Consider the following 26,911-nt stretch of genomic DNA (forward strand, 5'->3'; position numbering starts at 1 on the left):
ACATCCCAGGCTGAAAAACTTCCTTAAATGCCCACTCAGAAACTGTCTGAACCCACCTGTTTTCTGAAGCCCGCTTCATTTGCAGTATGGCCCAATAGATGTGCTCTGTGAAAAATGTGCTGCAGCAATTTTCTAGTTGGTGTGGAAGATTTCACCTCTATCAAATATCCTTGCCACTTGGTTCACTACCAAAATTTGAAGGATGCTACTCAGCAGAGATGAACCCTGATGGGAATAGGGCTCCCAGGATGCAGAGCAGCCCTTGCACAGCCACGATGCCCGGAGACGATGGTGGGGTCCCGGCCATGCCCACGGGTGCAGCTCCTGGCAAGAGGCAGCGGCCAGAGCACCAATGCTCCTGGATGGCAGAAACATGACCAGGGAAAACACCAAAAGCACTGGCATTACCCCAAAGAAGAGAGCAGTTTTCAAATACATAAAAGGCTGCTGCAAAGAGGAGGGGAGTAATTTGTTCTTCATGTTCACAGGGAGATAACGGGCTTAAATTACAGACAGAAGGATCAGGTTAATGGTAGGAAAACCTTTCTCACAAACAGTGAGAGCAGAGAGGTGCAGGGACAGGTTGCCTGGGAAGGTGGTGGGGTTTCTGTCACTGGCAATCTTTAAAAGCGGGTTAGACAAACACACGCTCGAGGTGCTGCTGGTATTGCTGCTGCGCTGCAGCAGGGAGAGGTTTGCAGCCCGTGGCCAGCCGATGCGTGCGAGCTCGCTGTTTTACTGCCTCGAGGCTCAGTTTGCTCTGTGGGGGAAACCACAGCTCATTTTCTGAGAGATGCCCAAATGTAAGACGACTGAAAAAAAACCTTACTGAATCACCCTCAGATTTTTCTTCTGGCTCTCCATGACTATGACCTGTCGTGGTATGACATATGACCTACGTGTGCCGCTGGCACCGGGCTGCAGAGGAAATGGTGGGTAGGAAATGGCCCCAAATGGCCCCAGTGCTCTGAGGCTGATTTACTCCGGGTTGATGCGGCACTCAAGAGAAGCCACCTGCAAGTGTCAAGAGGAGAGAGGCCTTAATCTGGATTTGAGGTCAGGCTTCAGCAGGCACCTTCCCACCTCAGCATGCTCCGGCAGGTTCGGGGCAGCTGCTGGTGCCACGTGCTTTCAGCAACGTGCGAGGGCTGATGGACAAAATGGGAGAAACGGGAGTGGCGGGTTGGCTCCATGATGACCAGCTCTACCAGACTAGCTTAATAGTAACCTGCAAAACTGCTGTGACAGCTCTTTGACATTTAAGACCCTTCTTAAAGTATCTCACCCTGGGCTAGTGAATGAATCTCTCGGTGGCAATAGTCTGCCCTGACTGTCCAGCTGCAGAAATCAGTTTGTTTAAACTGAAAAAATACAGTTGTCTGGCTTTAAAGAGTTAATAATGCACAGATTTGCTGGAAAGCCCAGTAATGAGGTGAAGAGATTAATTTCTATAAATCAGTATTGCTGTGGCTTGTGATTTCTCTAACTAGACGTGGGCACTCCAGACAGCAACTGCTAGTATTTTTAGGGAGGTTTCAAGTTAATGTATTCAAAGACTACTTGGTCTGACTAAAAGAATTTCGCTTTGAAATCCCAGCGCTTTGATCACAGCAAGAGAAGAGTCGTGGCAGCGTTACCCGCCGTGCGGAGGAGCACTGTGGCTGTAGCTGGTAATGCCAGTGCAGCTATGGATTTGTCAGCATTTCTGTCGACGTGCCACTTTTTGGGACTTAGGAAGCTCCTCCATAACCAGACCCCCAGTTCAGCACACAGGGCTGACTCACAAGCGGGATACTGACTTTTTTTTTTTTTCCCCCTGCAAAATGGTGTTGAATCAAGCAAATCAAGTCTGAGTGTGAACACTCTGAAGTGATCCAGACTCTGATCTTACAGGGGCTTGAGCAAGTATGTCACTTCATCCATGCATGTTCAAAGAGCCTCTCTGAATTAATTTAAGACTATTTGGAAACTGATGCTGATTTATACAATGTGCTTGCACAAAGATAGCCTATGGGCTTCTCAGCAAAAGGAAACATCTCACCCCCATGTCATGGAGTTACTGCTGTTTGCACAAGGGACGGGGACTCTGCCTGGAGCTGGGAGATGCCCAGTCCTCACCACCGGTGCTTGGGAACTGCGGGTGTTTCTATATACAGAGAGCTATAAACATGCTCTAAAAGTACTTCACCTAATATCAAATTGTGTTAAAAGCTCCAAAGCCTATCTCCATTCAAACCACATGCGTTTCCTTCTCCTCAGCTGTTTGCTAAGATGCACGGTTGGCAGCAGCTGGGGTGCTGCACGAGCAGCCTGCTCGCCTGTGCGAACCACACCGTGCCCGACTGCTGCAGGCATTTGCCTTTCTCTGCTTTCCTGTTAAAAACAAGAAAAAAAAAAACCCCAAACCAAAAAACCACTAAACTTCTGTTTCTACCAAAAATCAAGGTTTAACCTGGTCTTTACAAGGCCTTTCCTCCTCTCCCCCTTGCAGAGGAGCTGGCCCAGGGGTGTCTCTTGCCCCAGGCGAGGCAAGAGCATTACCCGCCGCCCTGCCAGCCCACCCGGGCCAGGGCTGAGATCCCAGCGGTGCCGTCACCGCTGTGCAGCCACCGCTGGCCTCCTGCTGCCCTCGTGTCCAAGGGGCCACAGAAACCCTGTGGGACTACGGGAACTATTGAACGTGCCTGGGTTTGAAGTGGTGCCCGGGAAGGTTTGCAGGTCAGTGCCCACGATCCATCCTTCAATCATTTCCACTCATTTCTTTTATTCCTTGAAATAAGAAGATGCACATGTACGCCAGGACACCAGGAGCAAGACGGAGAAAGATGATCAGTATGAAGGCATTCATTAGGCCTAACAAAAAGACGGGAAATGCTTCTTTTTTTCAATCCTTCTTTACAAAGAAGAGGTTGGTAGATAAGTGTGCACCCTTTGGAGAAAATGAGATTTAAGGCTATGCATGCCCTCACTTGAAAAGTGTGGTTTTAATTCCAAAACTTCCTGTTTGCAGCCGAGAGCACATTTGTGCACTACACACCATAATAATGTGATATTGGTAGGAAAGAGGGACACATCATTTCAATTAAACCCGTGGCGATGATAAAAGGTGAATGGTATTGAAGGCATCTTTTAATAAATGCCACAGCAAACCTTGGCAGCAAAAGCAGCTCAGAACAATATGTGAATGAATCCCTGGGGGAAACACACACTCGAAACCGCTCCAGAACACGGCATTTTTTTCCTGGTGAAAAGGTATGTGATTTTCATTCTCAGCATGTCATGCTCAGCTGAAAGCAAGCAGCAGCACAATTAAATCTGCTCAGGTAGCAGTGACATTAACAGCTCAGCTACTTGTGAAAATGCTTTGTAAAACAAGCCATGTTTAGCAAAGCCATCGCTCTTGCAGTAAGAGTGAGCCACAAACTGCTCAGAGAACTATTTAGCAAAACTACGGTTGCTCATTTTCCACTCCATCCCCCTCCTGCCCCAGCTCCCCAGCAAAGCACTGAGGACAGGGGTGAAAAGCAGCCTCCCCGGGCAGCTGGCTGCCGGTAAGCGGGGTCGTGTGGCTGGGGCTCGGGGCCAGCCCTGAACAAGGGTGTCCTGATGGAAAGGGAGCACATGCACCCCCCAACCCACAGCAACATATAGCGCTGCTCTGCTGGTAGCCAAAGGGCAAGCAGTCTGGGGAAATGCTGGTCAGGCTGCAGCTTGGGGAAGAAACTCAGTGTCCTACTGGGAGACTGGGTTTACACCCACTTGAAAGAGTCAGTTAGTCACTCTTAGTGTCATAAAGACATTTACACCGCCCTTCTTTCCCAAGGCAATAGTCTAAACACCATCCCATGGGTGTCTTTGCAGAACCGAAAGGTATTTTTCTGAGAACCAGCAGCAGCCTCTGCTCCGCCCCCGGTTTCCATTCTCTTCTCACCGAGAAGGGGTTGAAAGGCAGCCAGCTCCGACGCCAGCAGCGTGGTATCCGCGTGTCTTGGCACCGTGGCAGTGGGCAGTGCAGACGCTGGGGGTGACAAAATGAATCTGTCCCGCTCCTGGAGACACGCTCAAATCACTGTTCATCAGCAAGTGAGTCACTGCCCTTCCCACGGTCTCTTCCTGCGAAGCAGAGGTGACAGCGAAATAGAATCAAGCGCCTACGCTTCCCCCAGCCTACATGGAGAGCTCTGCTCCATCCCCTTTCTCCCAAGCCGGCAGGCCCACTATTTTGGAATAAAAATACTGAAAAGTGTGCATGGGTGTGCAGGCACACAGAGCGGTAAGGCAGAAGTGCCCCACAGAAGTGCTGTGCCGGAAGGAGCGCTTTGCACGTGTGAACGCTCCGGGAAGCATCTGCTGCAAGGAGAAGGGCTGCACGCCGCGGAGGCACAGCCTGTGCGTGTGACACTCCTGTTGCCTCCCGGCATTGCTCACCGGTGCGCGCCGGTGCCTCTGCCTCCACGCGAGGCAGCTGCCTGCTCCCCTGAGGGCAGGGTCTCCCCATGCCATACCCGCTGGCAGAAATGGGGCTGGCTCTGTGGACCAGCCTCCATCCCTGCGGGATGACTGCCAGCGACAGCAGCGGTATTCCCCAGGGCGAAGCGAATGGCAGTCTAGCAGGGCTGCAGTCATCTGTATATCTATAATGAGCTTTAAATGGGCAAGGAGACATCTGGACCAGAGGTGAAGCAGGCATCTAGTGACAAGCAATGCTTTCCTGTGACACAGGTCTGCTGAGGCCACCAGGCTCCACCACAGTCGCCTGGTGTGACCCAAAGGAGGCTTCGGGATGAGGCCTGCCAGTACTGCTCCACATTTTGCACAAAATAAGCCAGTCTGCAAGACAAAGGCAGCCCAAATTAATTTGCTGAAACGTGCGCCTCAGTCCCTGTTTGCACACCCCCACCAGTGCTAGTGTTGGCTTTTATATGTATTTATCACACATGGAAACAAGGAGTTCTACATCAGTACTAGCCTGTCTGTGTCTTTATATTTCTTTTCTAAAGAGGAGCTAACTGTGATCAGCAATGTTGGTTTATCCAGAAAGTATAAAAAAATCAAATCCATTACAGCAACCATATCTGAAGAAAATTGTCCGGAGTTTGTTCAAAACCATCTGGAGCTCAGAGGTTTCACCTTCTGTCCCCAGTACCCAGTTACGAGATACAAAGCAGGGCAGCTGAAGTTGTGGATTGGCAAGGGCTGCTGCATCTCACCTTACAGAAGGACCAAGATACAGCCCCTGGCTGTCTTTTGTCTGACCAATAAGGCATACAAAATGTTAAACCCCCTGATTTAGAAGAGCTAGGCTGCAGTGCGATGCATCTATGCTTCTTTTCCTTCTTGTTTATTAAACAGCATTCGTGTGTCTGTCTCACCCCTGTCCTAAAGCCATTCCCCTCCCACTGAAATGACTGTGCTGATGACTGCGGGACCTCCGCAGCGTAAGGTGAAAGTGAATCACTCCAATTTTTCAGGTTCCAGAGCCAGGGATTACCTTTATAAATGCACCCAACACTGCTGTAAATAAGTGGGATTTGAAAGACATAAATACTTTGTTTCTTTTCTGGGTTCTTTTCTCTTCAGGGAACTCAGGGATCTCGTTTTGCATCCATTCATCTCCAGGCTAATGAACAGTGCAAACCTGCATCCGCAGAAAAATGAAAGCCACGGCTAATGGTAGCAACGAAATAAATGGCAAAAACCTAAAAGAAAATAGCTTTGAAAACTGATACACTTCAGTGTGACATGATAATGCAAAAAGGTTGCCTGAGCTGGTATTATTTATAATTCCCTGAACGTCTGAATTCCCTCCAGCCAGCATACATTAAGCACAATCCAGGGCATATGCAACAAATCATATTCAATGATGGAAAGTTGGGGGAAAAGCAAGAGCTCAATCTCTCTTGATTACAGCAACCACAGATTTCTTTTTCATAGACTGCCAGTACTAATGAATGAAGAGGACACGAAAGGAAAACAAAAATACTCAAATCAACGTGCTTCATGTACCAATAGATGTATCTGCTCATAAATTTGACTAATTAAATGCAAACCATTGTCAAGAAACGTTGTTCAGGGTATTTAAGCCCTCACTCAGACTGCAGCATCCAGCCGTGCCTGGAAGCACGGTCCCGGAAAGCTGCATGGGGTTTAGCTCTGGGATCCTGGATACAAACCACTGCTGCAGACCAACAGAGGGATGCACGTGTTTATGAAGAGATGCATTTTATGGTGGAGAACGGTTGGTCCCAAAGCTCTGCTCAAGCAGGACTGATTCAATAAAATGTTTCTAAAAGTGCCGTGCCTGTACGCTTGGGGTACCGGCCTTAAAGCCAGAAGCTGGGCCCCGTATTGGCACACAAAAATTTCTTATTTTCAACCCAAATAAAAGCCCGCAGTTTTCCATCTAGAGATCATTTCATTTCAGACAGTGCTTCTGAGAAGATCTAACAGTTCTGAAAAGTTATTAAAACATATTCGGTTTTCAAGGAAAGTGTTAAGACCCAAAGGGAATTTCATAGCACGGAGATCCGTCTTCGAAAAATTCGCAGACAGAGGTCAGAGTTAAGTACCACTCGGCTGCGATGAACTGTCAAATGTTCCCAGCAATGCATTATTGCAATAAGATTGGAGATGTTTGCCTTGCAAAGGTTAGCCAAGCTTTTAAAATTCACCAGGTCTCAGATCTTCACGGCCTGGGACAGCTACATGGCGGCGCTACTCTGACACGTGTTAAAGGATAGAATGGAAAGTCGTGTGCAGGTTACTGGCACGGCCTTTGCAGAGCTGCTTTACGAGTCTTTGGACGGCCGGTTTTAGCGTTGCTCGCTGAGATCAAACCTGGCAGCGCACCTGGCAGGGTATATTTTTTCCGCTTTGGAAGGATGGTCGGACTTTGCTCCAGTCGGTTCAGTGGCCGAAGCATGGCTGCGCCACCGCTGCAGGTCAGAGTCCCAGCTACATTCATTGCCTGGCTTTCCTTTCTCAGCTGCTATTGCTATACTTTTATATCTAACGTACATTTCAGTTGTTTGCAGGAGAAGATTAGCCCGTTACGTATTAGGCTCACTGATGCTGCTGTTCTGCTCTGGTTGGCAGTGCTGATTATGTAAAGGATATTTAATATTGTAAATCATTAAAATGATTTACAAGCTTTTGAATACTTCTTAGGAGGTAAAAAGAAATAAAAGAAAAATGTATGCACATTTCTCTATGTATCAGTAGATTTGTGCATAAATGCTCAAGTCTCCTAGGAAGTGGGGAGACAAGAGAATAATATATAATTAACACATCCTCTTTTCTTCCCTTGTTGGTGCAGACATGCCTTTAGATGAAAAGTGCGGAACATTAAAAGTGTTCGGAGTGCGTGGGACAGAATAATGTTGAATTTTATGTAAGTTCAGCCCTGTCACCAGTTACACACGTTACAGAGAGAGCAAGCCTGTTCCTGCTCAGGGATCTCATCCACTATACTTCTTTTATACAGGCCTCCTCCATGGTGGCGTGGTGGGTTTTTTCCTCCAAATAGAAGGAAATTAGGGCCTAGCTTCTCCTATGCTGTTGAAAGAATACAAGCTAACCAGAAGGAGTACATATTCTAGGGTCATTCATCCGCTTAGGTGTCAAACATTAAACTTCATCTCACCTTAGCGCATATTTTCATCAGACATCCCAAGGTGGCACATCACAGCTCAGTGTCACGCAGCTAGGTAAAACGCTGTTTAATGGGTAACTGCAGAAGTACAAACCCCATTGAGGAGGCTCCCCGAGCTTTCTGATACGAATTCAGTGGAACATGAAAATTAAGGGATCACAGACAAGCAGCAGCAGAATTCCCGGCTGGCAGCATCACTCCTTTCTTTTGGAAATGCTGGTCGCCTGCATTACAACAGCCTTTCACACAGACCAGTGACTTTCTCAATGCTAAAAATATATCCTGGGCTTAATGAGGCGATTAGCCTACAGAAGTGTCCGGTGTGCCTGTACTGAACAGGCACCTCCACGCAACGGCGGCACGAGGCACTTCCCCATGCAGGACTGGGGAGGGGTACCGTCGCGGGTAAATGGACATGCATACTGTGGGATCATCGGCTCGCTCGGTAACAGGAGAACGCGGCTTGTTTCTGATAACTGTCGGTGATGGGATGCACACACAGGTACTTCTATTGGACTCAGCTTTATAATTATGCAAATCCAAATAGATGAATGCTCTTTCTTTGCTAAGAATTAGAGACGGTTACTTGCATTTTACTACAGTACAAATAAGCTGCTTTTATAGCTACTGGTTATTCAGCGACTGCCGGAATTTGCTGAACTGCTTGTCAGAGCTATTGATGGCTCCTGGTAGAAGAGCTCCGACGAAAGGTCAGGGGCAGACGCATTTCTCGCTCACCCCAAAGCTGACATTTGCAGCCTTGTAGCCCAGAGTAACAAAGGCACGACGAGCCTCAGCCATTTAACAGTCTTCAAACCTTCTTATTTCCTTTGGGGAAGCTTGGTTTGGTGCAAAGACAGCAAACCCTGCTTCTGTACGATGAATACGGCAATGCTGAGAGCATCATTGTGTACTGTCTGTAGATGGCCTTCAGCCTTGTCCCCTCGCCAGGGATGTGCTGAGTGTGGACCGTGTTGCCGGACACCAGCAGGGACCTTGGGAAACGGCCTCTTCTGAGAGGGCTCTTACTAACCGCTATAAGCTGATGCAGGAGATGACTGGTGTCAAAACATTTCTAATTTCAATTCAGAGGGTTACTTCTGAGTCCTAGGTGGTTCCTCCAGAGAAAATACCAGCTCTAGCTGCCACCAGGGGCTCTTACATCAGTTACAGAATCACAGGAGGGTTTTCGGTCCTGGGCGTCCCCCAAACAGGGTGACAAAAAGCCTTCTCCTAGCAATAGGCCTTTCTCAGCATGCACTAAGTCCAAAATTTCATGCCGAACTATTTCTAGATATTACTTTTCCAGTTTAGTATGTATGTACCCACCCCAATCCTGTACCCCCCTCTGGATGAGCTAACAGCCTACAGTGAAGCAAGACAAACATTTTAAAGCTCCACCTCCTGAAAAAGAGTTTTTAAGATTATCTAGGGCACTAAACCGTATGTATAGACCAAAACCACATTCTTCTTATCAAAGGTCAGCATTACCTTGAGTTCAGCTTTGCAGCCACAAGGATGTTCATTTTCCAAAGTCAAAGAAGACAGTGAGACAAGAGATTTTACTTAAACTATATATTTTTACATAAAACAACTTTATGTTACAATAAAATCAGATAAAAATCACAAAGTTATATAATAAGTTCATAAAGAAAAAAAATCAAGTTTTTCTTTTATATATATAAAACCCAGCATTTACTGCTACTAGGAGTCTAAATGTTAACATTGACTGTCTATGGTCAATTTGAAAAAAAAAAGAAAAGAAAAAAAGAAGAGGAAAGTACTTTTTCACAGCAGACAAAATGACGAGGTAAGAGATGTTTTTACAATGATCCAACTGTAGTAAACACTTCAGTTTTCATTCAACCATATACTAAATATAATAAACCCAAATAAAAATATACATTTAGAGCACTGCAGTGTTTTCCCACAGTTGTATATCAACAAATCGTCAGTCATTCACTAAACTTTACTTGAAACAGTAAAAACAGGGTGTATGTTTATCTTTAGTACTAAAATCTCATAATAATCTAAATATTTTGGTATAGCAGACCACACTAAAACACTCTCAGAACTTTCAACTACAAGGGATATAGTCATGTTAAAAAACGATGTGCTTTGTTTGTCATTCATGATGAGTTTTATAGAATAGTATGTTCATGATCACTATTAGGCAATTAAATGAAAACATCTAAATGCTGCAAAATACTCTTTTATTGAGCGTAGCTCCCTTTTCACATACCCAAGTTAATCAACGTACTGCAAACTTAGAAGCTTAGTTCACAAATCTTACATTATCAGTCTTTTTAGCTAGCATATGGCTAAAATAATTATTGCTGACCAGTGTTAAAAAAAAACCAAACCCCAAACCAAACCCAAACAAAAATACAACAGCAGACAGATTTTTCTCCAGTGCCTTTCTTGTATGTGTCATTATTATTAGGTAACTAAATGACCAGAAAGGAAAAAGAAATCTATTTCAAAATGTGCATATAAAACTTTTGGAGGTATAGGCACCTTCATCTGAAGACTGTATGTTTAGGCTATCTGTTTTAAAAAAAAAAAAAAGGAGAAAAAAAGAAGAGCTAAGACAAAACACAGTAGAAAGTCAAACTGGTTAGACATCCAACATCCCCCAGGGACACAAGCAAAGCTCTCCCGGCCAGGACCGGCTCTGCCCGCTGCCTGCAGCAGAGCCCTCGTTTGGGAAGCACCTTCGTCACATTTATCATTCACCTCCTAACTCCGTATTTCACTTCAGGTACCGTACGGTTTCCGCAGAGAACAGTATTTAGGACATGCAAACTTCGTGTAACTGTCAAGTTTATATTCTACAAATGAGCCTAAAGCACTGCTGAGCTCCCAGGGCTGCAGGACTCCAGGATGCTGCAGCATCCCCGGCCAGGCTGCGTCGGCCAGCTGGAGGTGCGTCTGGATTAAACGTCTTGTGGCTACGTATTGCTTTGCTTGACACACAGGTGCTTGTTGAACATGATCCATGGAAAGAAAAATTACCTTAGGGTAGCTCTGTGCCTTACCGTTGCTAAATCGTACCCACAACCAGACCCCGCCAGCCCAGCCTGGGAGTCCTCACTGCCTCGCAGCCCCCCGAAAGCTGAACCTGCCCTTCTGCAAGGTCTCTGGTCCTGCTGAGCCCGCGTAGGATGGCAACGGCTTTTCCTATTTTTGACTGGAAGTGTCTGACCATAAACCAGCACTGCTCAGCTGTGTGTGTGGATATTTGCCTTTCATCCCTCGCAGTGCCTCATTTGTGATGTGCCGAGGACTTTTTGATATTTACAGGCTTGACAAGCCCAGAACTGCCTGGACAAAGGCGGATGAGCTGACGGTTCAGTGCGGCCATCCTATACCTTTGGCACTTCCACAGCTTGTGGGCAGAGCACATCTTTCACCGAAGCTTCTGCTGAAATGATCGTCAAAATTAGCTGCTGCTGTCCGAGTCCCCCTTCCAGCCCTCCCCTTGGGATTCAGCATCAGTCACACACTAAGCCGAGCGGGGCGTTTCTCCCTGATAGCGGTTTTATCTTTGCTAATCCATAGGCTCAGGAAGACAGCACTATATTCCTTACAAGCCACTGACGCTTTGAAGGGTTTTGCAGAGATAACTACTCAGAAGAGCATAACGAAGAGCACGGTCTTGTAGCTGAGAAACTCCCACACTACGAGGCGGTGGCAGTAACGGGGAATTTTCCTTCAATCATTCATGAAGCAGCCAAAGGTGGCAAGAAATTAATAAGGGAGAAAATGAACACTTGGGAAAAAAACCAGTGCAACAGAAGAGTGCAGAAGCCTATGGACAATTTGTGCCCTGCTGAGAGGGGGACGGGGGCTCCCCGTGCCCGGCCGAGCCACCGAGCAAGCACAGGACAAGCGCAGGGCGAGCACCCGCCTTAACACCACAAATGCTTTTGCTGATGCTCTTCGAAAGCAATGGCAGTGGCAGGGATAGCAGGAGGAACAGTAGAAACCCTTCCCGCTCTCCTTAGTTCATTGAGCGGCTTTAAAAAATGTTCACTCTAAATCGCTCACATAAAAATAAAATCAGGTGTTTACCTAGAAAAAAGACATTGTCTAAATAACATTTGTTTTCTGGGCATAGATGCACCCAGTGTAAAACTATTTTTAAAAAGAGCATCTTTTGAACACTAGAATATAGAAAGTGAGAGGTGGCACTGACTTTCTTACAGAAAAGACAGTTTTCTTCCAGTGAGCTCACTTAGTAAAGGAGACACCAAACAGACATAGACAGAAAAACACTGGAAAGTACTAATTTAGCTGAAAATGCACTTTTAGGCCAAACAAAACCACCTGTGAAGTTGAGTCAAAATCAGCAAATAAAGATTCAGCCAAATAGGAAAAAAGCAAAAGGTTAACCTGTTTTATTTTGGGGTGTGAAACAATGTTTCAGTTTTTCATTTTGAAATAATTTGTTCCACAGATGAGGGTAAGGTCATTTTCCACAATGTGAAAGAACATATCTAATGAAACACTTTTTCCCCTTGAAAACAATTATCTTGATATATTTTTATGTCACTGAATATTTTTAGGTTTTTGTGCTAATACTAAGTGGACCTGTTTATTTCCCATTTTGGCCATCAGGAAAAAACCCCACCATTATTCAGCAGCTCTACCACCAGCTCAAAGGAGCATCTCACTGGAAAGCTGTAAGACACTCTCTAACCTGGTGTCACAAGAGGCCAGCACAGATTTTTGCTCCCAGAGCCACCGGCTTGTCGCTGCCACCAGGGCCAGACAGGCAGGATGGGCAGCGTGGCGGGATCCGCGGCGGTGCGGCTGGCAGGTATCGGCACGGGAAGTGCCAAGCACAAGACCTTTATTAACGAAAGACCGTGTAACTGAGGTAGGATAGATCCTGCCATCAACCACTTAGAGGGAGAAACCTGTGCCCAGAAAGGGAACCCACGATTGCCCAGGGTGAGATACAACCTCGTATAAAGACACCTCCACGCAGGGTCGATGGAAACGGAGCGATGACCTACTTCATTGCCGATGGCATGGGGAAACCAGGGTTTGCACAGCACTGTATTTTAGTGACAAATAAAACCAAGCTCTGCAGACCCTCTCTTGGACAAGGATGAGGATTTCTTGGCCCCGCAGCATCTGGGGCCCTCCCTAAGCAGGCGGCTGCCGGCTGAGCGCAGCTCCTGGCATGGGCTGTATCCCCAACGTGCACAAAAGACGGAACAAATGCATCCGAGGGACGGTGTGGGCATTTTGGCAGGGGAAGGCTGACTGCCCCGGTGCTCCCGCCGGGAGGGAGGAGGCGTTTCGAGGCTGGGACAAGTCCCTGAGGAGCAGCGTGGGGCTCACAGTTTGGCACGCGGGGCTTATTGCTGGGCCACCGCAGAGCGTCAAGCAACAAGCAGTGCGTGACACCGACAGTCCCGCTCAGCGGGCGCACAGGGCTCCAGTCCGGGGGCAGGGACGGGGCCAGGCCGAGAGGGAAACTGCGGCTGGCATCCAAACGCTCCTGAGAGCGTGCGCCGCCTCCTCCTAGCGTGCTTTTGGCTTTGGAAGAGGAAAAATGAAATGAAAGAGAGGGAAAGGTTAAAAGAGATGGAGCTTGGGGGAGGTTTTTAAGTGATTATACATAGAAGCTCTCAACTTACTACTGTTGAGAAGGAAAAAGAGAGAAAGAAGGCAATTATAGCAAGACCTTGGATACCTGAAGTATGGAGTTTCCCACAGCGCATAGCCATGTACAGGCATCCCTAACAACTCAACATCAGAGCAATAGCAAATAAGGGAAACATACATTTGGGGCAAGACTAGAAGGGCCAGAGCAGGGATTCCTCTAAGGATACCCCATCATTCCGCTGGTGGGCATGAAGCACCCAGAAATAACCACCCATGTCAGAGCTGTGCATTGGTTTAATGCACCAGTATTAAACTCCATCTGTTAAATTGATGCAATCCCATAGAAACACTTTTCCTGCAATTTAAGAGTGGCTTAATACATTCCTAATGAACTGGATCTGAGATAGACCTGACTAAAGTGGGCAAAGAAAATCTGGATTAACCCAAATAAATGAATTTGTTTGTAGAGTCTTTTGCATCCCTCTACTCAGAATCACATTAAAAATAATATTTTGTATTAAAACCAAGAAGGAAGCCCTACGACTGCTCAATAGGAAAAAGGAAACAGAAGAAGGAGCAGGGTCCTCGATGTGAAAGCAATAAAAGACTGTGACGAGGAGGGCCCTGACTGCCTGTATTGCTTGCAGCTATTAGTTGCATTATCCCCAGGTTCCCAGCGGATGCAGGGACGGGCTGCAGTTCAGGAACTCTCAAGCAGTATGGGAGAAGAGCAGAAGCAGGACGAGCTGCCTGTTAAATGATGGTGTCTATCTGACTTGCTATCAAATAAAAAGACTAAAAATGGAGATTACTTGTGCACAACCACACACAGTTTCTGACGTCATTTTCAATTTTGAGAAGTCTGATCTAACCCCACATTATGCAACTGTTGAATCTTCCACGCTGGCAAAGTCTAATTTTCACACGCCTACATGCTATGTACCTGATTTTTATTTTTATTTTTAAATATCAACAGCCTACGGCAATTTTTTTAAAGAGACTTAAATGGTCATAATGGTTATGAAAGGTCCCGGCTTCGCATTTGTTGTTTAAAAGGAGTAAAAGCAAAAATACACAAAGTCCAGTCTAAAAAACAGGCAGTGAAGGTAATGCAACAGTAACAGATGAAATGAAAATTCAAGGGATAATTGCCGACAGAACCTATCTCCAGCATGTGGATTATATATCCATGTGCAAAAAGTATTCAATGCATGTTTCATCTATAACCCCCCTGTCTTTTAAAGGTCACTTTTATAATTGAGATGTGCCGAGAAAAGAAAAAAGCCCCTAAATAAAAAAATGCATGGCCATTTTATATCAGTCACTGCTGGAATGCACTAACGCAGTGCTTAACCAAGCTTTCGCCTGAATTAAGCAAGTAATAATGTCACATAAACAAAAGTTCTTTCCTGAATTAATTCACATCCCGTGTAAGCAGACTCTCAAACCAGGCAAGAGAGAAAGAAGAAAAAGAAAGTGAAGGCAGTCCTAGCGACAAGAGGAAAACCTGGGCTGAATTCTCCTCTCTCGCCCTTTTACATCCCTGGCTGTGATGAGGTGAACCTCCTTCTCGTTGGAGCCCAGCGTATGACCTTGCATTTCTCAAAGCATATTTAGATCTGCTGAATAATGAGTTTGAGAATACAACAGCATTTCTGCCTTTCAGGTTGGGGTTTTTTTTGGACAGTCTAACTCGGTGACTAATTCCCACCCTACTGTCAAAGATACATGAGGTGAGAATGCAGAAATCATAGGAAAGGATTTTGTTTTCATGTGGTCAGGACCCTGCCAGTCTCCTGGGCAGAAACTTGCTTCTGACAACACCTCCGAGTAACCTTATATGGCTTTTCAGGTCAACATCTCCTTCATCACTGCTGCAGAAGTTAATCAACAGCGATCAAGTTGCACAGAGGTGCACGCGCCCTGTGTACAAACCAGCAACATACCGCTTTTTAAAATAAATATCTGGTCCCAAGACTCAGGTGGGCATTTTTCAGAGATGCACATAATGACGGAACTGTATGGGTTCAAAATTGAAGGCCAAAGAGAGATGATCTTGCTAAGCAAGAGAAGCTGTCCTCACCTACTGGGTAAGACGCACGACTTGAAGAGCTGAAATTCATTTCTGCACCGTTGACTTTGTGCTGTATGGGTCCAGGCAAGCACATGCAACCTGTATCGGAGGTTATCTGAAATCCACTGGATTTTTTTTGGTGAATCAGGCCTGATTAACATGGTCCCTAGAGATACTGATATCTGTGTGAAGTGATTCACTTGACTGCAGCTCATCACAGGCACATTTTACAAACTGCAGGAGCTCCAGCTAATCTTCTCTCTGCTCCACCAAGAATAAAAGTGGATGTTGCTAGGAGTGCTGATAGCCCAGACAAGAAAAAGACTTGTTTTCCGTTTCTATGGTTGCAACAGCCCTTAAGAAATATATAAATTTCCCTGCAACAACTAACTGCATATTCATTTTAAGGTAGATCTAGTTCCAGATTCCTGAGACAGAACGCTCTACCTGTTCCCAACCCCACAAAGCCAGAGCAGCAATACAGAAAGTTTCTAATCGCAACAGAATTCAGTGAGCAGCACGATTGGTTTGGAAAATAAACAAACAAAACAAACAAACCCCTCCCCAAAACCCACAGCAAGTTTTCAGCCTCTATGTACAAAAACAATGCAAACAAGTGGAACATTCTAGTTATATTTTGTAAAACACATGTTTGGGATCAACAAAACATCAAACATCCAGACCCTAGATTACAAAAAAATCTATTGCCATCTAGTTGTCAACCCCAAGTTTAGACAGTCCTTGTCGGAAATCATGTAATTCATCTATCTTCCCGTCTAGTACATCTAAAAAATTCTTTAATTCAGTTTTAAGGTTGGTCTGCCTATGTTTGCTCTCTTCAACTTCTGTCCTTAGCGTTCTGACTTTCTCTTCAAGATCTTTGTTCTTTTCCTCAGCAGCCTTAAAGACAAAAGAGACAATCAGATGAATCATAGAGGAGAAGGATGAACAGCATTTAATAGGGTAAAGCAACAAATGGCAGCTGGGCTGTAAAAGTTTGCTTCGACTTCTGCAAACTGATTAAGACGAGCACCTCTGAGAGCAAGTGACACGTGCTAGTCAGATTAAAAGGAAAGAAAGCCCACGCAGGAAAGGACACACATTAACTGGAAAAGACACTTTGCATCAGATTTTGTCATTTGGTTGATATCTTAAAATTCAGCCGCATTTAAATCATGCACTGTGCATCTATTTCTGTCATTGCTACAGTTGCAGAATTAGACACTGTGCCACCAATTACATACAGAATTATCTATGGTGGTTTAACCTTGAAAAACAAGCTTAGAAAATACTGCCTGAGGAATAATATTGCTTTATTCAGCACTTTTGGATTTATTGGTATTTTTTTTTTAAAGTTCCACTTCGTGTGAGCACCCAGGCAAGGAACGGGGCAGCCACGTAACACTTCCCTTGCTGCAGTTTGTTCTATTATTTTCCCTTCTCGTTAGCTCTTCTGCCTATTGTTCTCCATTTCAGGTGTGTAAGCACGTGCGTATTCTCACCAAAACCCACAGACAACATATCTTACCATACTGAATCAAACGAAATTAGTATTTTAACCATTTTCAGCATCTCCACTCCTCAGTAGCCTTCTAAATGATTTTAGATCATTAAGATGATCAGAGTGATGGCTTATTGGATTGATTGATTTCATTGATGAGACTGCTTATACTTGTTCTCCCTTTATTGCATTTACACACGCCCCGACTTTAACCAGTGACGCCCCAAGCCCAGCCTCCGGGCTGGGCCACGTGTGCCAAACCACGCCACAGCGAGCCCTGCTTTGCCGGAAAGGAATGACACAGCATGTAAATGCATCCTCAGGTGAACTTTTTTCCCTGGTGGTGTGCAGCTACGCTCATCTGCTTCTTTCCAAAAAGCCTTCCCTAGTGTCACTGCGGCAATTAGCCGCAGGTCTTGGAGCGCTGCTCGACGCACATGACTGCGGTGCGGCTCCACAAGCCCGGAGCAGCAGAAATACGGGATACAGGATAGCCTGGAATCTGCAGGAGACAGATGCAATATGATCCCAGGCAAACTAATTTCTGCAAACAGCAAGGCAAAGAAATGGAGCTACTTAATTACTCCTGCGCTGGGAAGCGCACGGTGTATTTTGCACGTAATTAGCATTTTCTGTTTTTACAAACTGGAGCCCTTTTGCCTTCAAACACTGAAGTCTGAACAGAGAAAAGCATATAGTTACGAGAAAGAAAGTAAATGTATCAACTATTTTAAAATTAATTTCATTGCTAAACTGTACCTGTAATTGTTGAGATACAGATTCACATTCTGACATTAGCTGTGGTATAATTTCACCCTGCTTTCGGAGCTCTTCCAGTTCCTTTGAAAACATAAAAGAAAAAAAAAAAATGAATGCAAGCTTCAATTTAAAACATAATGAAACTTTGAGAGTACGAAATGACTTTGCATACTTTATTGTATTCTGTACAGTATTTGCATGCAAAATAATCAAAATAGCATGTCTGTATTCCAAAACACATGCTAATTTTCTACTAAAATACATTTTTGCACTATATTTGTGACTTTGTACTTCTGACACAATGTAATCCGATCTCTAGCGTGAATGCCATTAATTGTATCAATGAAATCTTAACCTAAAACACATACCTATGCAAAAGATATATTCAGTAAGAGAGGAATCTGAAGGGCTGTAATGCTACAAGCAATTTATAGATGGTAGCAAAGAGCAAATTAGACATGAATTTTCAATTATATGTGGCAGCAAAAAAAGGCCAATGGCATTACAAGCTGCATATGCAGAGGCATCATTACAGAGCACAGCTGTAATGGGCTCTCCTGCACTGTACAGCTCTGAGAGCTCCCCCCCTGAAATTTGTATTCGGTTCTGGCATCACTATCCAAATTGAGAGGACTAGCTGAAAGGAGTTAATGAAAAGAGCAACGTGACTTGACAGGAGACCATGTCTCTGATGGAAATTAAGAGAGCTGAATACATTAACACCACAAATTAACACCACCAATGTGGGTAGTAGGGAAAAACTTGAAGAAAGCCTGTACATTTTACAGAAGGATTGTCAGAGCATCGGAAAAGCACGTTTGCAGGTCCAAGAGAAACTCTGTGGCTTGAAGAAAGTGCAAGAGCCTCCTCCAGAAACTGCCCACGTAGGTGACGGTCTCAAGAGTAAGCAGGGGTATATCCTCTCTGAGCTGGACTGACACAGGACAGCAAAAACTGTCCTATCTGAAAGGCAGATTTCTTGGCTATGAAATATGATTTCTTTCCTAACAGGTGAACTTAACAGCACAGCGTGAGTGCAACAGAATCCGTAAGTCAAGCTCTTCCACAGAACCAGACAATAATGTTTTTTCCTCAAGTCCCCCTGATTCCCAAGCATATATATCTGTATACACATAAATAATGCCTGGGGGCTCAGCTCTCAAAATATAAATATATCATACCATCTATACTTACTATATATATACACATACACTACTATACTGTATACTTACTATGTATAGTATAATACAGCGTGTGCATATATATACACACATAGTATATATATGCTATATGGCACACGGCATACAGTATATATATAAACACAAATGTTTCACTAGATAGCTGTGTCCTGACTCCCATGCCTTTACATTTCTCTCTCCTCGTTTCCTACATGAAGAGGCTATCAGCAGCTCCTCTTACATGGCAATGTCCATGAGCAGGCTTCATGCTGGTTTGAATTGCAGACCATGAAAAGGTTACATATGGGTGGTTTAGACCTAATCAAGACCCTGCTAATGTAAGTATGCAGTTTGAAAACAAGTTAGTATATTGTCAGTGTAAATGGAAGCTAGGCATGTAATATTCACAAGTCAATCAATTTTCTGGTTCATTTGGTACCGTAAAAATGTGAATCTTGAGGAAAATGGTAGCAAAGAATAAGGGTTATTGTACATGCTGTTACCACAGAAAAGTTGGGAAGAAAGCATGACATTTTCCTTTGAAATATGGGGCTGAAAACCATATTATATTTGTAACAGTGCATCAAAATCCATCTCCCTAAACTATTTCCTTGCGCCATCTTAAAACCCCTTAACAGCACTGCTTTTAAGAGCACCAGCAGAGATGCCGTAATAGCACATGGCAAACTTTACTGCACCTGCTGACAGTTTTTTCTCTTCAGCCAGCACAGAGCATTTGGTCACTATAATGAAGGAAAAAACCAAGGATCCCATTATTTTCCCCACTGCTTAGGGGCTCCAAGCCATCAACATCATTCTCCCTAGAAAAATGAACACCCTGTATGTCAAAAATGACAAACTGGGCTACTCTAAATGAATCTGAATTTCTCACTCTTGGCATTAGTCCTGAGATCAGAGGGAGACTGTAAAACAGCAAAGCTGAAGACTACAAGCCATCCAGATAAAGAAACAGGACTTGTTACACAAACACCAAGTTATTTTGTAAATGATGTCTTTTTAATGATGCTCCTGATGTCTACAGGAATTCAGGACATGGGGACTGGCAACCGAATCTGTTCTTAGCATACATCTGTCTGGCTTTGGATAACTTGTTTCAGCACTCCAGCTCTTCTATTAGGAGTAAAGTGTTGTATACATAAAAGTATCATGTTTGCTAATCACTGCCAAATGAAGTGTGCTGTCACAGCGCTTAACACATCAGGAAACAGACTGAGGAACTCTGTCAAACTATTGCTAAAGTTGTACATGGAAAATCTAGAAATGGGTGACACCCTGAGACATCGGGCTTCTTCTGGTTGTAGGTGAGTCAGTCCATAAATCTACATGCCAAGTGAGAAGCAGACACAGCCACTCAAACTCTGAAGCATGCCACTTCTGTGTTCAGGGCACTTACCAGGTCTTTGTCCTGGAGTTCTGTTTCCAGTTCCTGGAGACGTCTACTCAGCTGTGCATTTCTTTCCTTCTCTTTGTTTATTTCATTGCACTGTTCCTCCAGTTCTTCAATCTTTAAGAAATGTCAGACATTAGGTGAAGTTTTTCAAATTTCTGGAAATTCAGGGCAGACCACGGCTGATGTAAATGAGCATTGCTCCACTGAGCAGAGGGAAGCACGGACAATTTTAATTTGTCATGGATCTGTTTCCTAGATCATAGCATTTGATTCACTGCAACAAAATTATCGCTTCTTTCCTTAAAAAGAGCCAATTTACACATCCACTAGGAAGCCCTGGGACTGTGTTTATTCTCTCTCACACAGTATCTCATATAATTACTCAGGAATGCGCAAAACACCAAGCTGCTAAAATAAGTGGGGCTGAGGATAAAATCCACACTTCATTTCTATGAAATGAACACAAGACTATAAGGGATGGGGTTTCCTAATGCAGCAAGGAGAAGAAATCTCTCCAGGGCTCCCAGCTTTGCCTCTTCAGGGGTTGCTTATTATTCTAGCTGGAGTACGAGGGACACAACATCAAAAGTTTGGGGGAAGAATCAGTTCAGAGCAACGTGCACCGCTTTGTTCTCTCGCCCAGGGACGTGCTTTGCTCTCTCCATACCTCCTCCTGCCAGCTCTGGACTTAGCTCCCAGGAGATGCACTTCCCACAGGCTGACGGGCCAGCTCATTAAAGTATGTACCTTAATTCTCAGCTTCACGTTGCTTTGGGATTACAACTTCCCTCATTTGAAAGCAGAGCAATATGCAAAAAATTCTGACCCAATTAATAAAGGAGAAGGGACTTCCCAGGGCACTGCAGTGGTGCAGCGCGACCGCCGAGCGAGGGACCTACGTGGGGGAAAAGCTCAGAAAACCTCTCTGCACAGAATAAGACAGCGCATTATACCGACAGCATTGCTGCATGGTCTGGCTAGTCATCAGTACGGTGACTTTGCAGCTGTGGTAAGGCAGTGTTTTGATAATCTCATATCTAGGCTACAGCTACTGAGATGTGGCATGTTTCATCAGTTAATGTTAATGAGAACAACTTTTCTCTGCAACAGTATAGAAAGTAAAAAACTACACTGTAAGTTACGCTATTTTCGTATAACATACTGTTCCAGGCTCTCACTTCTCCCCTACCCAAAAGAGACTGGATGTAGGAACCCAAATCATGTAACAACTAATATTAATGTGTTAATGTAACATCAGTTAATACAGCTCTGGTTTGAATTCTGAATTATCACCGTGCACACCTAAAATACATGCAAATAGAGAGTATCTGCCTGGGGAAAAGGATGCTCCACATGGAATTTCAGTGCCGACAGGCAACCCAGGCCACCTCCACCACTGAAATACTATTTTCCAGCCTACTGACACACAAAAAGATATGAAATTCTTTCCCTCTTTGAAAGCAAACACTAAACAACAAAAAATCCTCACCAGATTGATACAATCTGATCTCTACACCAAACACCCCAGTGATCCCTCTAAGCAAGCAGGGAAAGGGCCCAGATTTTTCAAAGACATTTAAGATTAATAGAGTGAAATTATCCCTGTGAGCGGTGCCCACGGAAACCAAGCTTCCCTGTGCTAGGGTTGGTGTCAACCCTGTGTGGGGCTGTTGCAGATAGCCCTGTATTATTTGAGGAACAGTACCAATGAGTACTCAAACTGAGGCTTTAAAAATTTAAACGTCTCAATTGTTCTCTGCTGTAGCCGCTGCTCACCCTCAGTCTTATGCTACTGAGAAATGCTATGGAGGGGAAAAGGCTTTTGACGATGCCTTTTGGCAGGTTTCTGGACGAGATGTGGCTGGCGTTAGTGCTGGAGGACCCAGCTCACAGCCCGCAGTGCTGAGGACGTAACTCACGTCCTCATTCCCCTGCCCGCTGTTGGGATTTGCTTCTAACACCGAGTGGTTCCCAGTTTGGTTTCCTGCGGGTAACCAGGCCATAACCTTGCCTTCTGCTCATTCATCATCTGGCAGTATTTAAGTGAGCTTTGAAAGGGGTATGCAATAGTAATCCCACTTTTAAAACCCTTCTGTTTTATCACCCCGGCCAGCAACCCCTGCTGACACCGTCTCCCAAAACAAGAGGCAGGGAGCTTCACGTGATGCGGCAGCACCAGTCCTCCCGCTGATCCCAGCCCTTTGAACTTGCCTGCCCGCTGTGTGCAGAGGGAAGCAGCTGCCTTAACCCCCCCATTCACTTCCCTTTCAAAGACAAAAGCCATCTCCTAACACACACAAAGATAAAGCAGCAGAAATCCAAGAGAAAGAGCAATGGCGGGAGCGGCTAACTGGAAGAGATGGCTCTCCTGTGGGCACGTGCTGCTACCTTGCTCCTGAGCTGGTCGTTTTCCTCCTTGCAGGCTGAGAACTGCTTCTTCCAGTGCTCGATGCTGGCCGCGGACTCCTGCAGCGCCGTGGTCAGCCTGGCATTGCTCTCCCGCAGCGTCTGCAGCTCCGTCTCCCATTTCTTCACGTTGGATGAACTGAGAAAACCAGGGTGCCGTTAGGTGGCTTCGCCTTATAATCCCACGTATCATTACTCTTTACCTGACTGCAAACTCATCCACCCGTGGTGCGTGTTTACCAATGATCTGTTGTTAATAAGATCAAGCATACCCAGATGTATGTACTCGCCCCTAGCCATTGCCCGCCCAAGGAGAACATAAGCCTTAACTTGACTGTCTCTGCCAAAACAAAGGGATCTACCAACTCCAGCAACAGTGACCTGTGCTTCTGGAACAAAAGTCCTGCTGTCAAAGCAGGCTGTAGGGTTGAGCGGACAGCTGGGACCTCCACCGTTTGCAAACAGGGGTTTTACTCCGGCGCTGTGCACGGTCTGTGCTCACCTCCAGAGCGGCGCGGCTGTGCCTCGCCGAGCACCCGCTGCAGTGCCGGCCTGGGGACACGGTAGCCCTGCAACAAAGCGGCTCTACACATTTGCAGATGGTACAATAATTCAGAACAGAAGATGTCAGGGGGTTGACACTACCTATATTTGATTTTTTTTTTAATGCTCAGCCTTAAATATAAAAGCGTTACATAATGCTGAAGAATTAAACTAGTCATTCCCCAAAGCTTCAAGCTGCAGCGTAGAGCACGAGAGTAGAGAGTGAATGGAAGGAAGGCTTTGAAACTCCCTACATGCTAGCTGCTCCTTGCCCGTGGAGGTGTCTTCAGCAGGAGGAACGAGCAAACGTTATGATTTGAAATAGGCTACGCTATTGAAATGTCAATAAAGAGAGATGATGTACTTCAAATATAATATATGCAACCTTAGAATTGCTCACTGGGTAACGCTGCCTATGGTGCCGCCTTATTTTTTAAATAGCTTTTTAAGAGTAGCTTGATCCTGTTATATTTTCTTTCCATTCACAGATATATTCACATGCAAGAGGCAGATAAGGCAAGACCCCAGTAGAGAATTACGGTATTTTAATGTTGTAACTTTGCATATTCCAATGCCGGTATTTTCACTACAGCTGCAAATTACTGTTCTCAGCATTTTCAAATAATTTATCAAAGCAAATAGCAAAAAATGTGACTTCAAGGGGCATTGTCCGCAGCTTTAGAAACATCCCCGTAAGACTTCTAAGCAGCCCAGTGAAATTATATTTCTCACTTCAACTTTTTTAGGTTGAGTTCATCCCCTTTTATAATTTTAAATATCCATATCTATTTTCACTGAAGTAAATGTAGCAAACTCCAAGAGGAAGAGGAGATTGGCTTCACATATTATCAGTAGCAATTGCTCCCCCATGGCTTTAATGTTATTTCTGTAGCTCTAAAACTTCACAAATGAAGGTGGTTAAAAGAGTTGGCATCAGCAGAATAGAAGAGACCTTATTTCATCATGAACTAGATCAGGAAAAAACTAAATGGTAAATATCTCTCAACTGGATACCAGGAGGTACTTGCTAAAATCTGCTCATTCATCCATTCTGCTGCATCATTTTAAATTAATGCAATTAGATTTGAATAATTTCTGTTAATATCATTAGCCATCAGATAATTACAGCATGCTATTCCAATGCAATTTAGGTATTAAAGGAACTTCACCTTTGGGCTAGAGCAATTTTTAGTTTATCATTCTCAGACTTGAGATGTGCCTCAGCAGGTCCACTGTGTGATGCTTTCTCGTCGTCTGTCCCGTTCACACTAGATGCTCGAGTGGAAGATGGTGTTTCACGTCCAGATTCCTGCAGCACAACACACAAATGAACACCGGGCTTCTCCTGCATCTCCTGCAACACCACAACACCGATTTCTTTGTAATCTTGATCCCACACCACTCTGCGGAGACCTAGGCTGCATATGCTCTCCTGGCAGAACGGTGGTAACAAACACATACCCTTATCTTGGCTGCAAAGCTGGTCTGTTTAAAAAGAATGAAAAAATGATAATGATACACAAAACGGAAGTTTAAAGCATTCAAAAACATTTTTTAAAGTGTTTTAACTGTCAAGGCTTCTGTTTTCTAAAGGTTGGTTGTTTTTTTTAAGATAATGAAACAATACAGTGCACCTGGAAGCACACACAGTCCAAACCAAAAATTAAAAAAAGAAGATACTGCTCCTCCAAAGACATACCATTCATAGACTGCTTGCTGCTGATCACCAACAGAGAACAAAGTGAACCATAAAGGCCATGACCAAAGTCTTCAAAAAATGAGTATCCAAAGTCAGCCTCTCAGATTGATATTTGTGGGGGTTAGTTGCAAGACTAAGAGCATTCAGCAACTTTTTTCTCATCATGCATCTGAATTCCTCTCTGATCAAAATTCATCTAACTTCCCTCCATACATGAGCCCAGGCCAAGAACGCCCGCTGAACAGGGTTCATTCTTACCTAACGCAATGCGTATGAAGTTACAGTCAAACATATAGAGAGACAGGGACAACACTCAATTTCCTCAATCTGTAAGAAACCCAGATGTCCCTGGACAGGGAGGCACTTGGCTAGACCAAGGTGTGCTGTCTAGAAAAGCGTGTTGTACAAATATGCAACACAAGCTTCTTCCAGCCACTCACTAAAGCGCTGCCTCCGTTCCCACACCACAGCTTTCAATTCATCACATCCAGGCAGTAAAACACTACGGCCACAAAGTCAGTCTCGCCACTGGCAAACCGAACTCCTACGAAAGTAGATTAGACAGGTGACAAAAAGAGTATCTTGATGAATCTCATTTACTGTCTGCTGAAGCACTACGTTGACTTACTTTCCTGTGATCCGAAGTATGTGTAACAGTACAAATCAAAGGATGTACAGCTTTCCCTGTTATTAAAAAAGTTAGAACAGCTCAAGAACTGCTGACAAAAATTAGATATAAATGAAGGCAAAGAGCATGGATGGATGAAAAATCTTCCTCTGACAATGTTAATGTCCAGCAGCGGACAATTACCTTTGGCCATCTTCATTTTATATACTTTAAGCTTGCTGCCAGAAGCTGGTACAGTCCATTAGAAAATTTAACTTTAAATTATTTATCCTGTATGCACACAGGTATTAAAACTAAATTACAAACCTGGGAATGATTGCTTGAGGTCTCAATTTTCTCTTGAGATCTGTCTCTTGCTAGTTTGGCAGCTTCTTTTACTTCTTGGAATTTCTCTGCAAACTGGAAAAAGCATGAAAGATATTTATTAAAATGATTTATCATCTATTAAACTGTTCAGATTACTATATTTATAGGGTTCATAGATCTCCAAAAGTGAATAACTAATTTTGATATTTTAAAATTTTTGACAAGAAAAAACATTTTAATTCTTTGGCAGGGAGGTTCTTTCAAAAGGGATGGGGGTGTTTCTAAAAGAGGGACATCTCTGTAGCTCTGGCCAATCACAGTAAAAACCCATGGAGAAAAAAAGGAGCTACTGGTGTCTTCTGGTTTGATTTGGTTTTGTTTATTTCCTCCCCCTCCTCTGTTTCACTCAGTGTTGACAGTCTATTAAAGTTGACAAGTATAAAAGACATATGTTTGGATAAAAAAAATCAGTCTTCTATTCCTAAGAGCAAGTCAATGAAATTAAAGAATGCAAATGAGCTCATGAGATATCTGCAGGATGCAAGCAAGGGATTATCAAGACATAGAAAAAAGCAGAAAAAGGTACACCTGCATGTACGATGGGGCCATATGAAAACACAGCTTTTCTGGTCTAATTTCCTTATTACTGGCAAAAATAAAAGTAGAAGACTTCAGGGAAAGGCTTGAATGCTTCCTTACGGTAAGAGGGTTATATCAAGCTGGGGGAGGCAGGGGAAAGGAAAGATAAAGATGAAAAGTAATGATCCCAATCTCTACAAGTTGCTGTAGGACATCTGCTCCGAAGCCAGTCTGGCACTTTTGAAATACAAGTATTATCAGAGCCAGTCAGGGTTGCAGGCCTTTAAACACGTTAAACAGTGCTTAAAGTTTTAAAAGGAGGATTGCAAAGATGAAAGAAAAGGCATAATTTTTTTTTTTTAATTAAGATGTAGCCTGTATAAGAATGGGTAACTTCGTCTTCCTGCTAAAGCAGCTTGGTCTTGCTTGCCTGTGCTTTGAGAAACTTGAAACGCTAGAAAGGAAAGAGACATTAAAAGTGCATATAAATAAATCTATTTTATTGCACAGTTTGTGAATAAAAGGACTGCCATTATATTCTCAGGTAATTCAGAACA

General features: G+C 44.3%; 1 protein-coding gene across 1 annotated transcript in view; it reads right to left on the reverse strand.

Moving 5' to 3' along the window:
• Positions 1 to 15,957: 15,957 nt before the first annotated feature.
• HOMER2 (homer scaffold protein 2) overlaps positions 15,958 to 26,911 on the reverse strand; it is a 59,426-nt gene continuing 48,472 nt past the window's right edge. Inside the window, exons 4-9 of the mRNA XM_075504196.1 lie at positions 25,776 to 25,868; positions 24,312 to 24,451; positions 22,582 to 22,738; positions 20,197 to 20,307; positions 17,605 to 17,685; positions 15,958 to 16,244 (exon numbers count right to left, since the gene is read on the reverse strand). Of these exons, the coding sequence (XP_075360311.1) occupies positions 16,056 to 16,244; positions 17,605 to 17,685; positions 20,197 to 20,307; positions 22,582 to 22,738; positions 24,312 to 24,451; positions 25,776 to 25,868 (771 nt within the window). The 3' untranslated portion in view covers positions 15,958 to 16,055. The remainder of the gene's footprint in view (positions 16,245 to 17,604; positions 17,686 to 20,196; positions 20,308 to 22,581; positions 22,739 to 24,311; positions 24,452 to 25,775; positions 25,869 to 26,911) is intronic.

Source organism: Mycteria americana, chromosome 6 (assembly GCF_035582795.1).
Source record: "Mycteria americana isolate JAX WOST 10 ecotype Jacksonville Zoo and Gardens chromosome 6, USCA_MyAme_1.0, whole genome shotgun sequence".
NCBI classification, from domain to species: Eukaryota; Metazoa; Chordata; class Aves; order Ciconiiformes; family Ciconiidae; genus Mycteria; species Mycteria americana.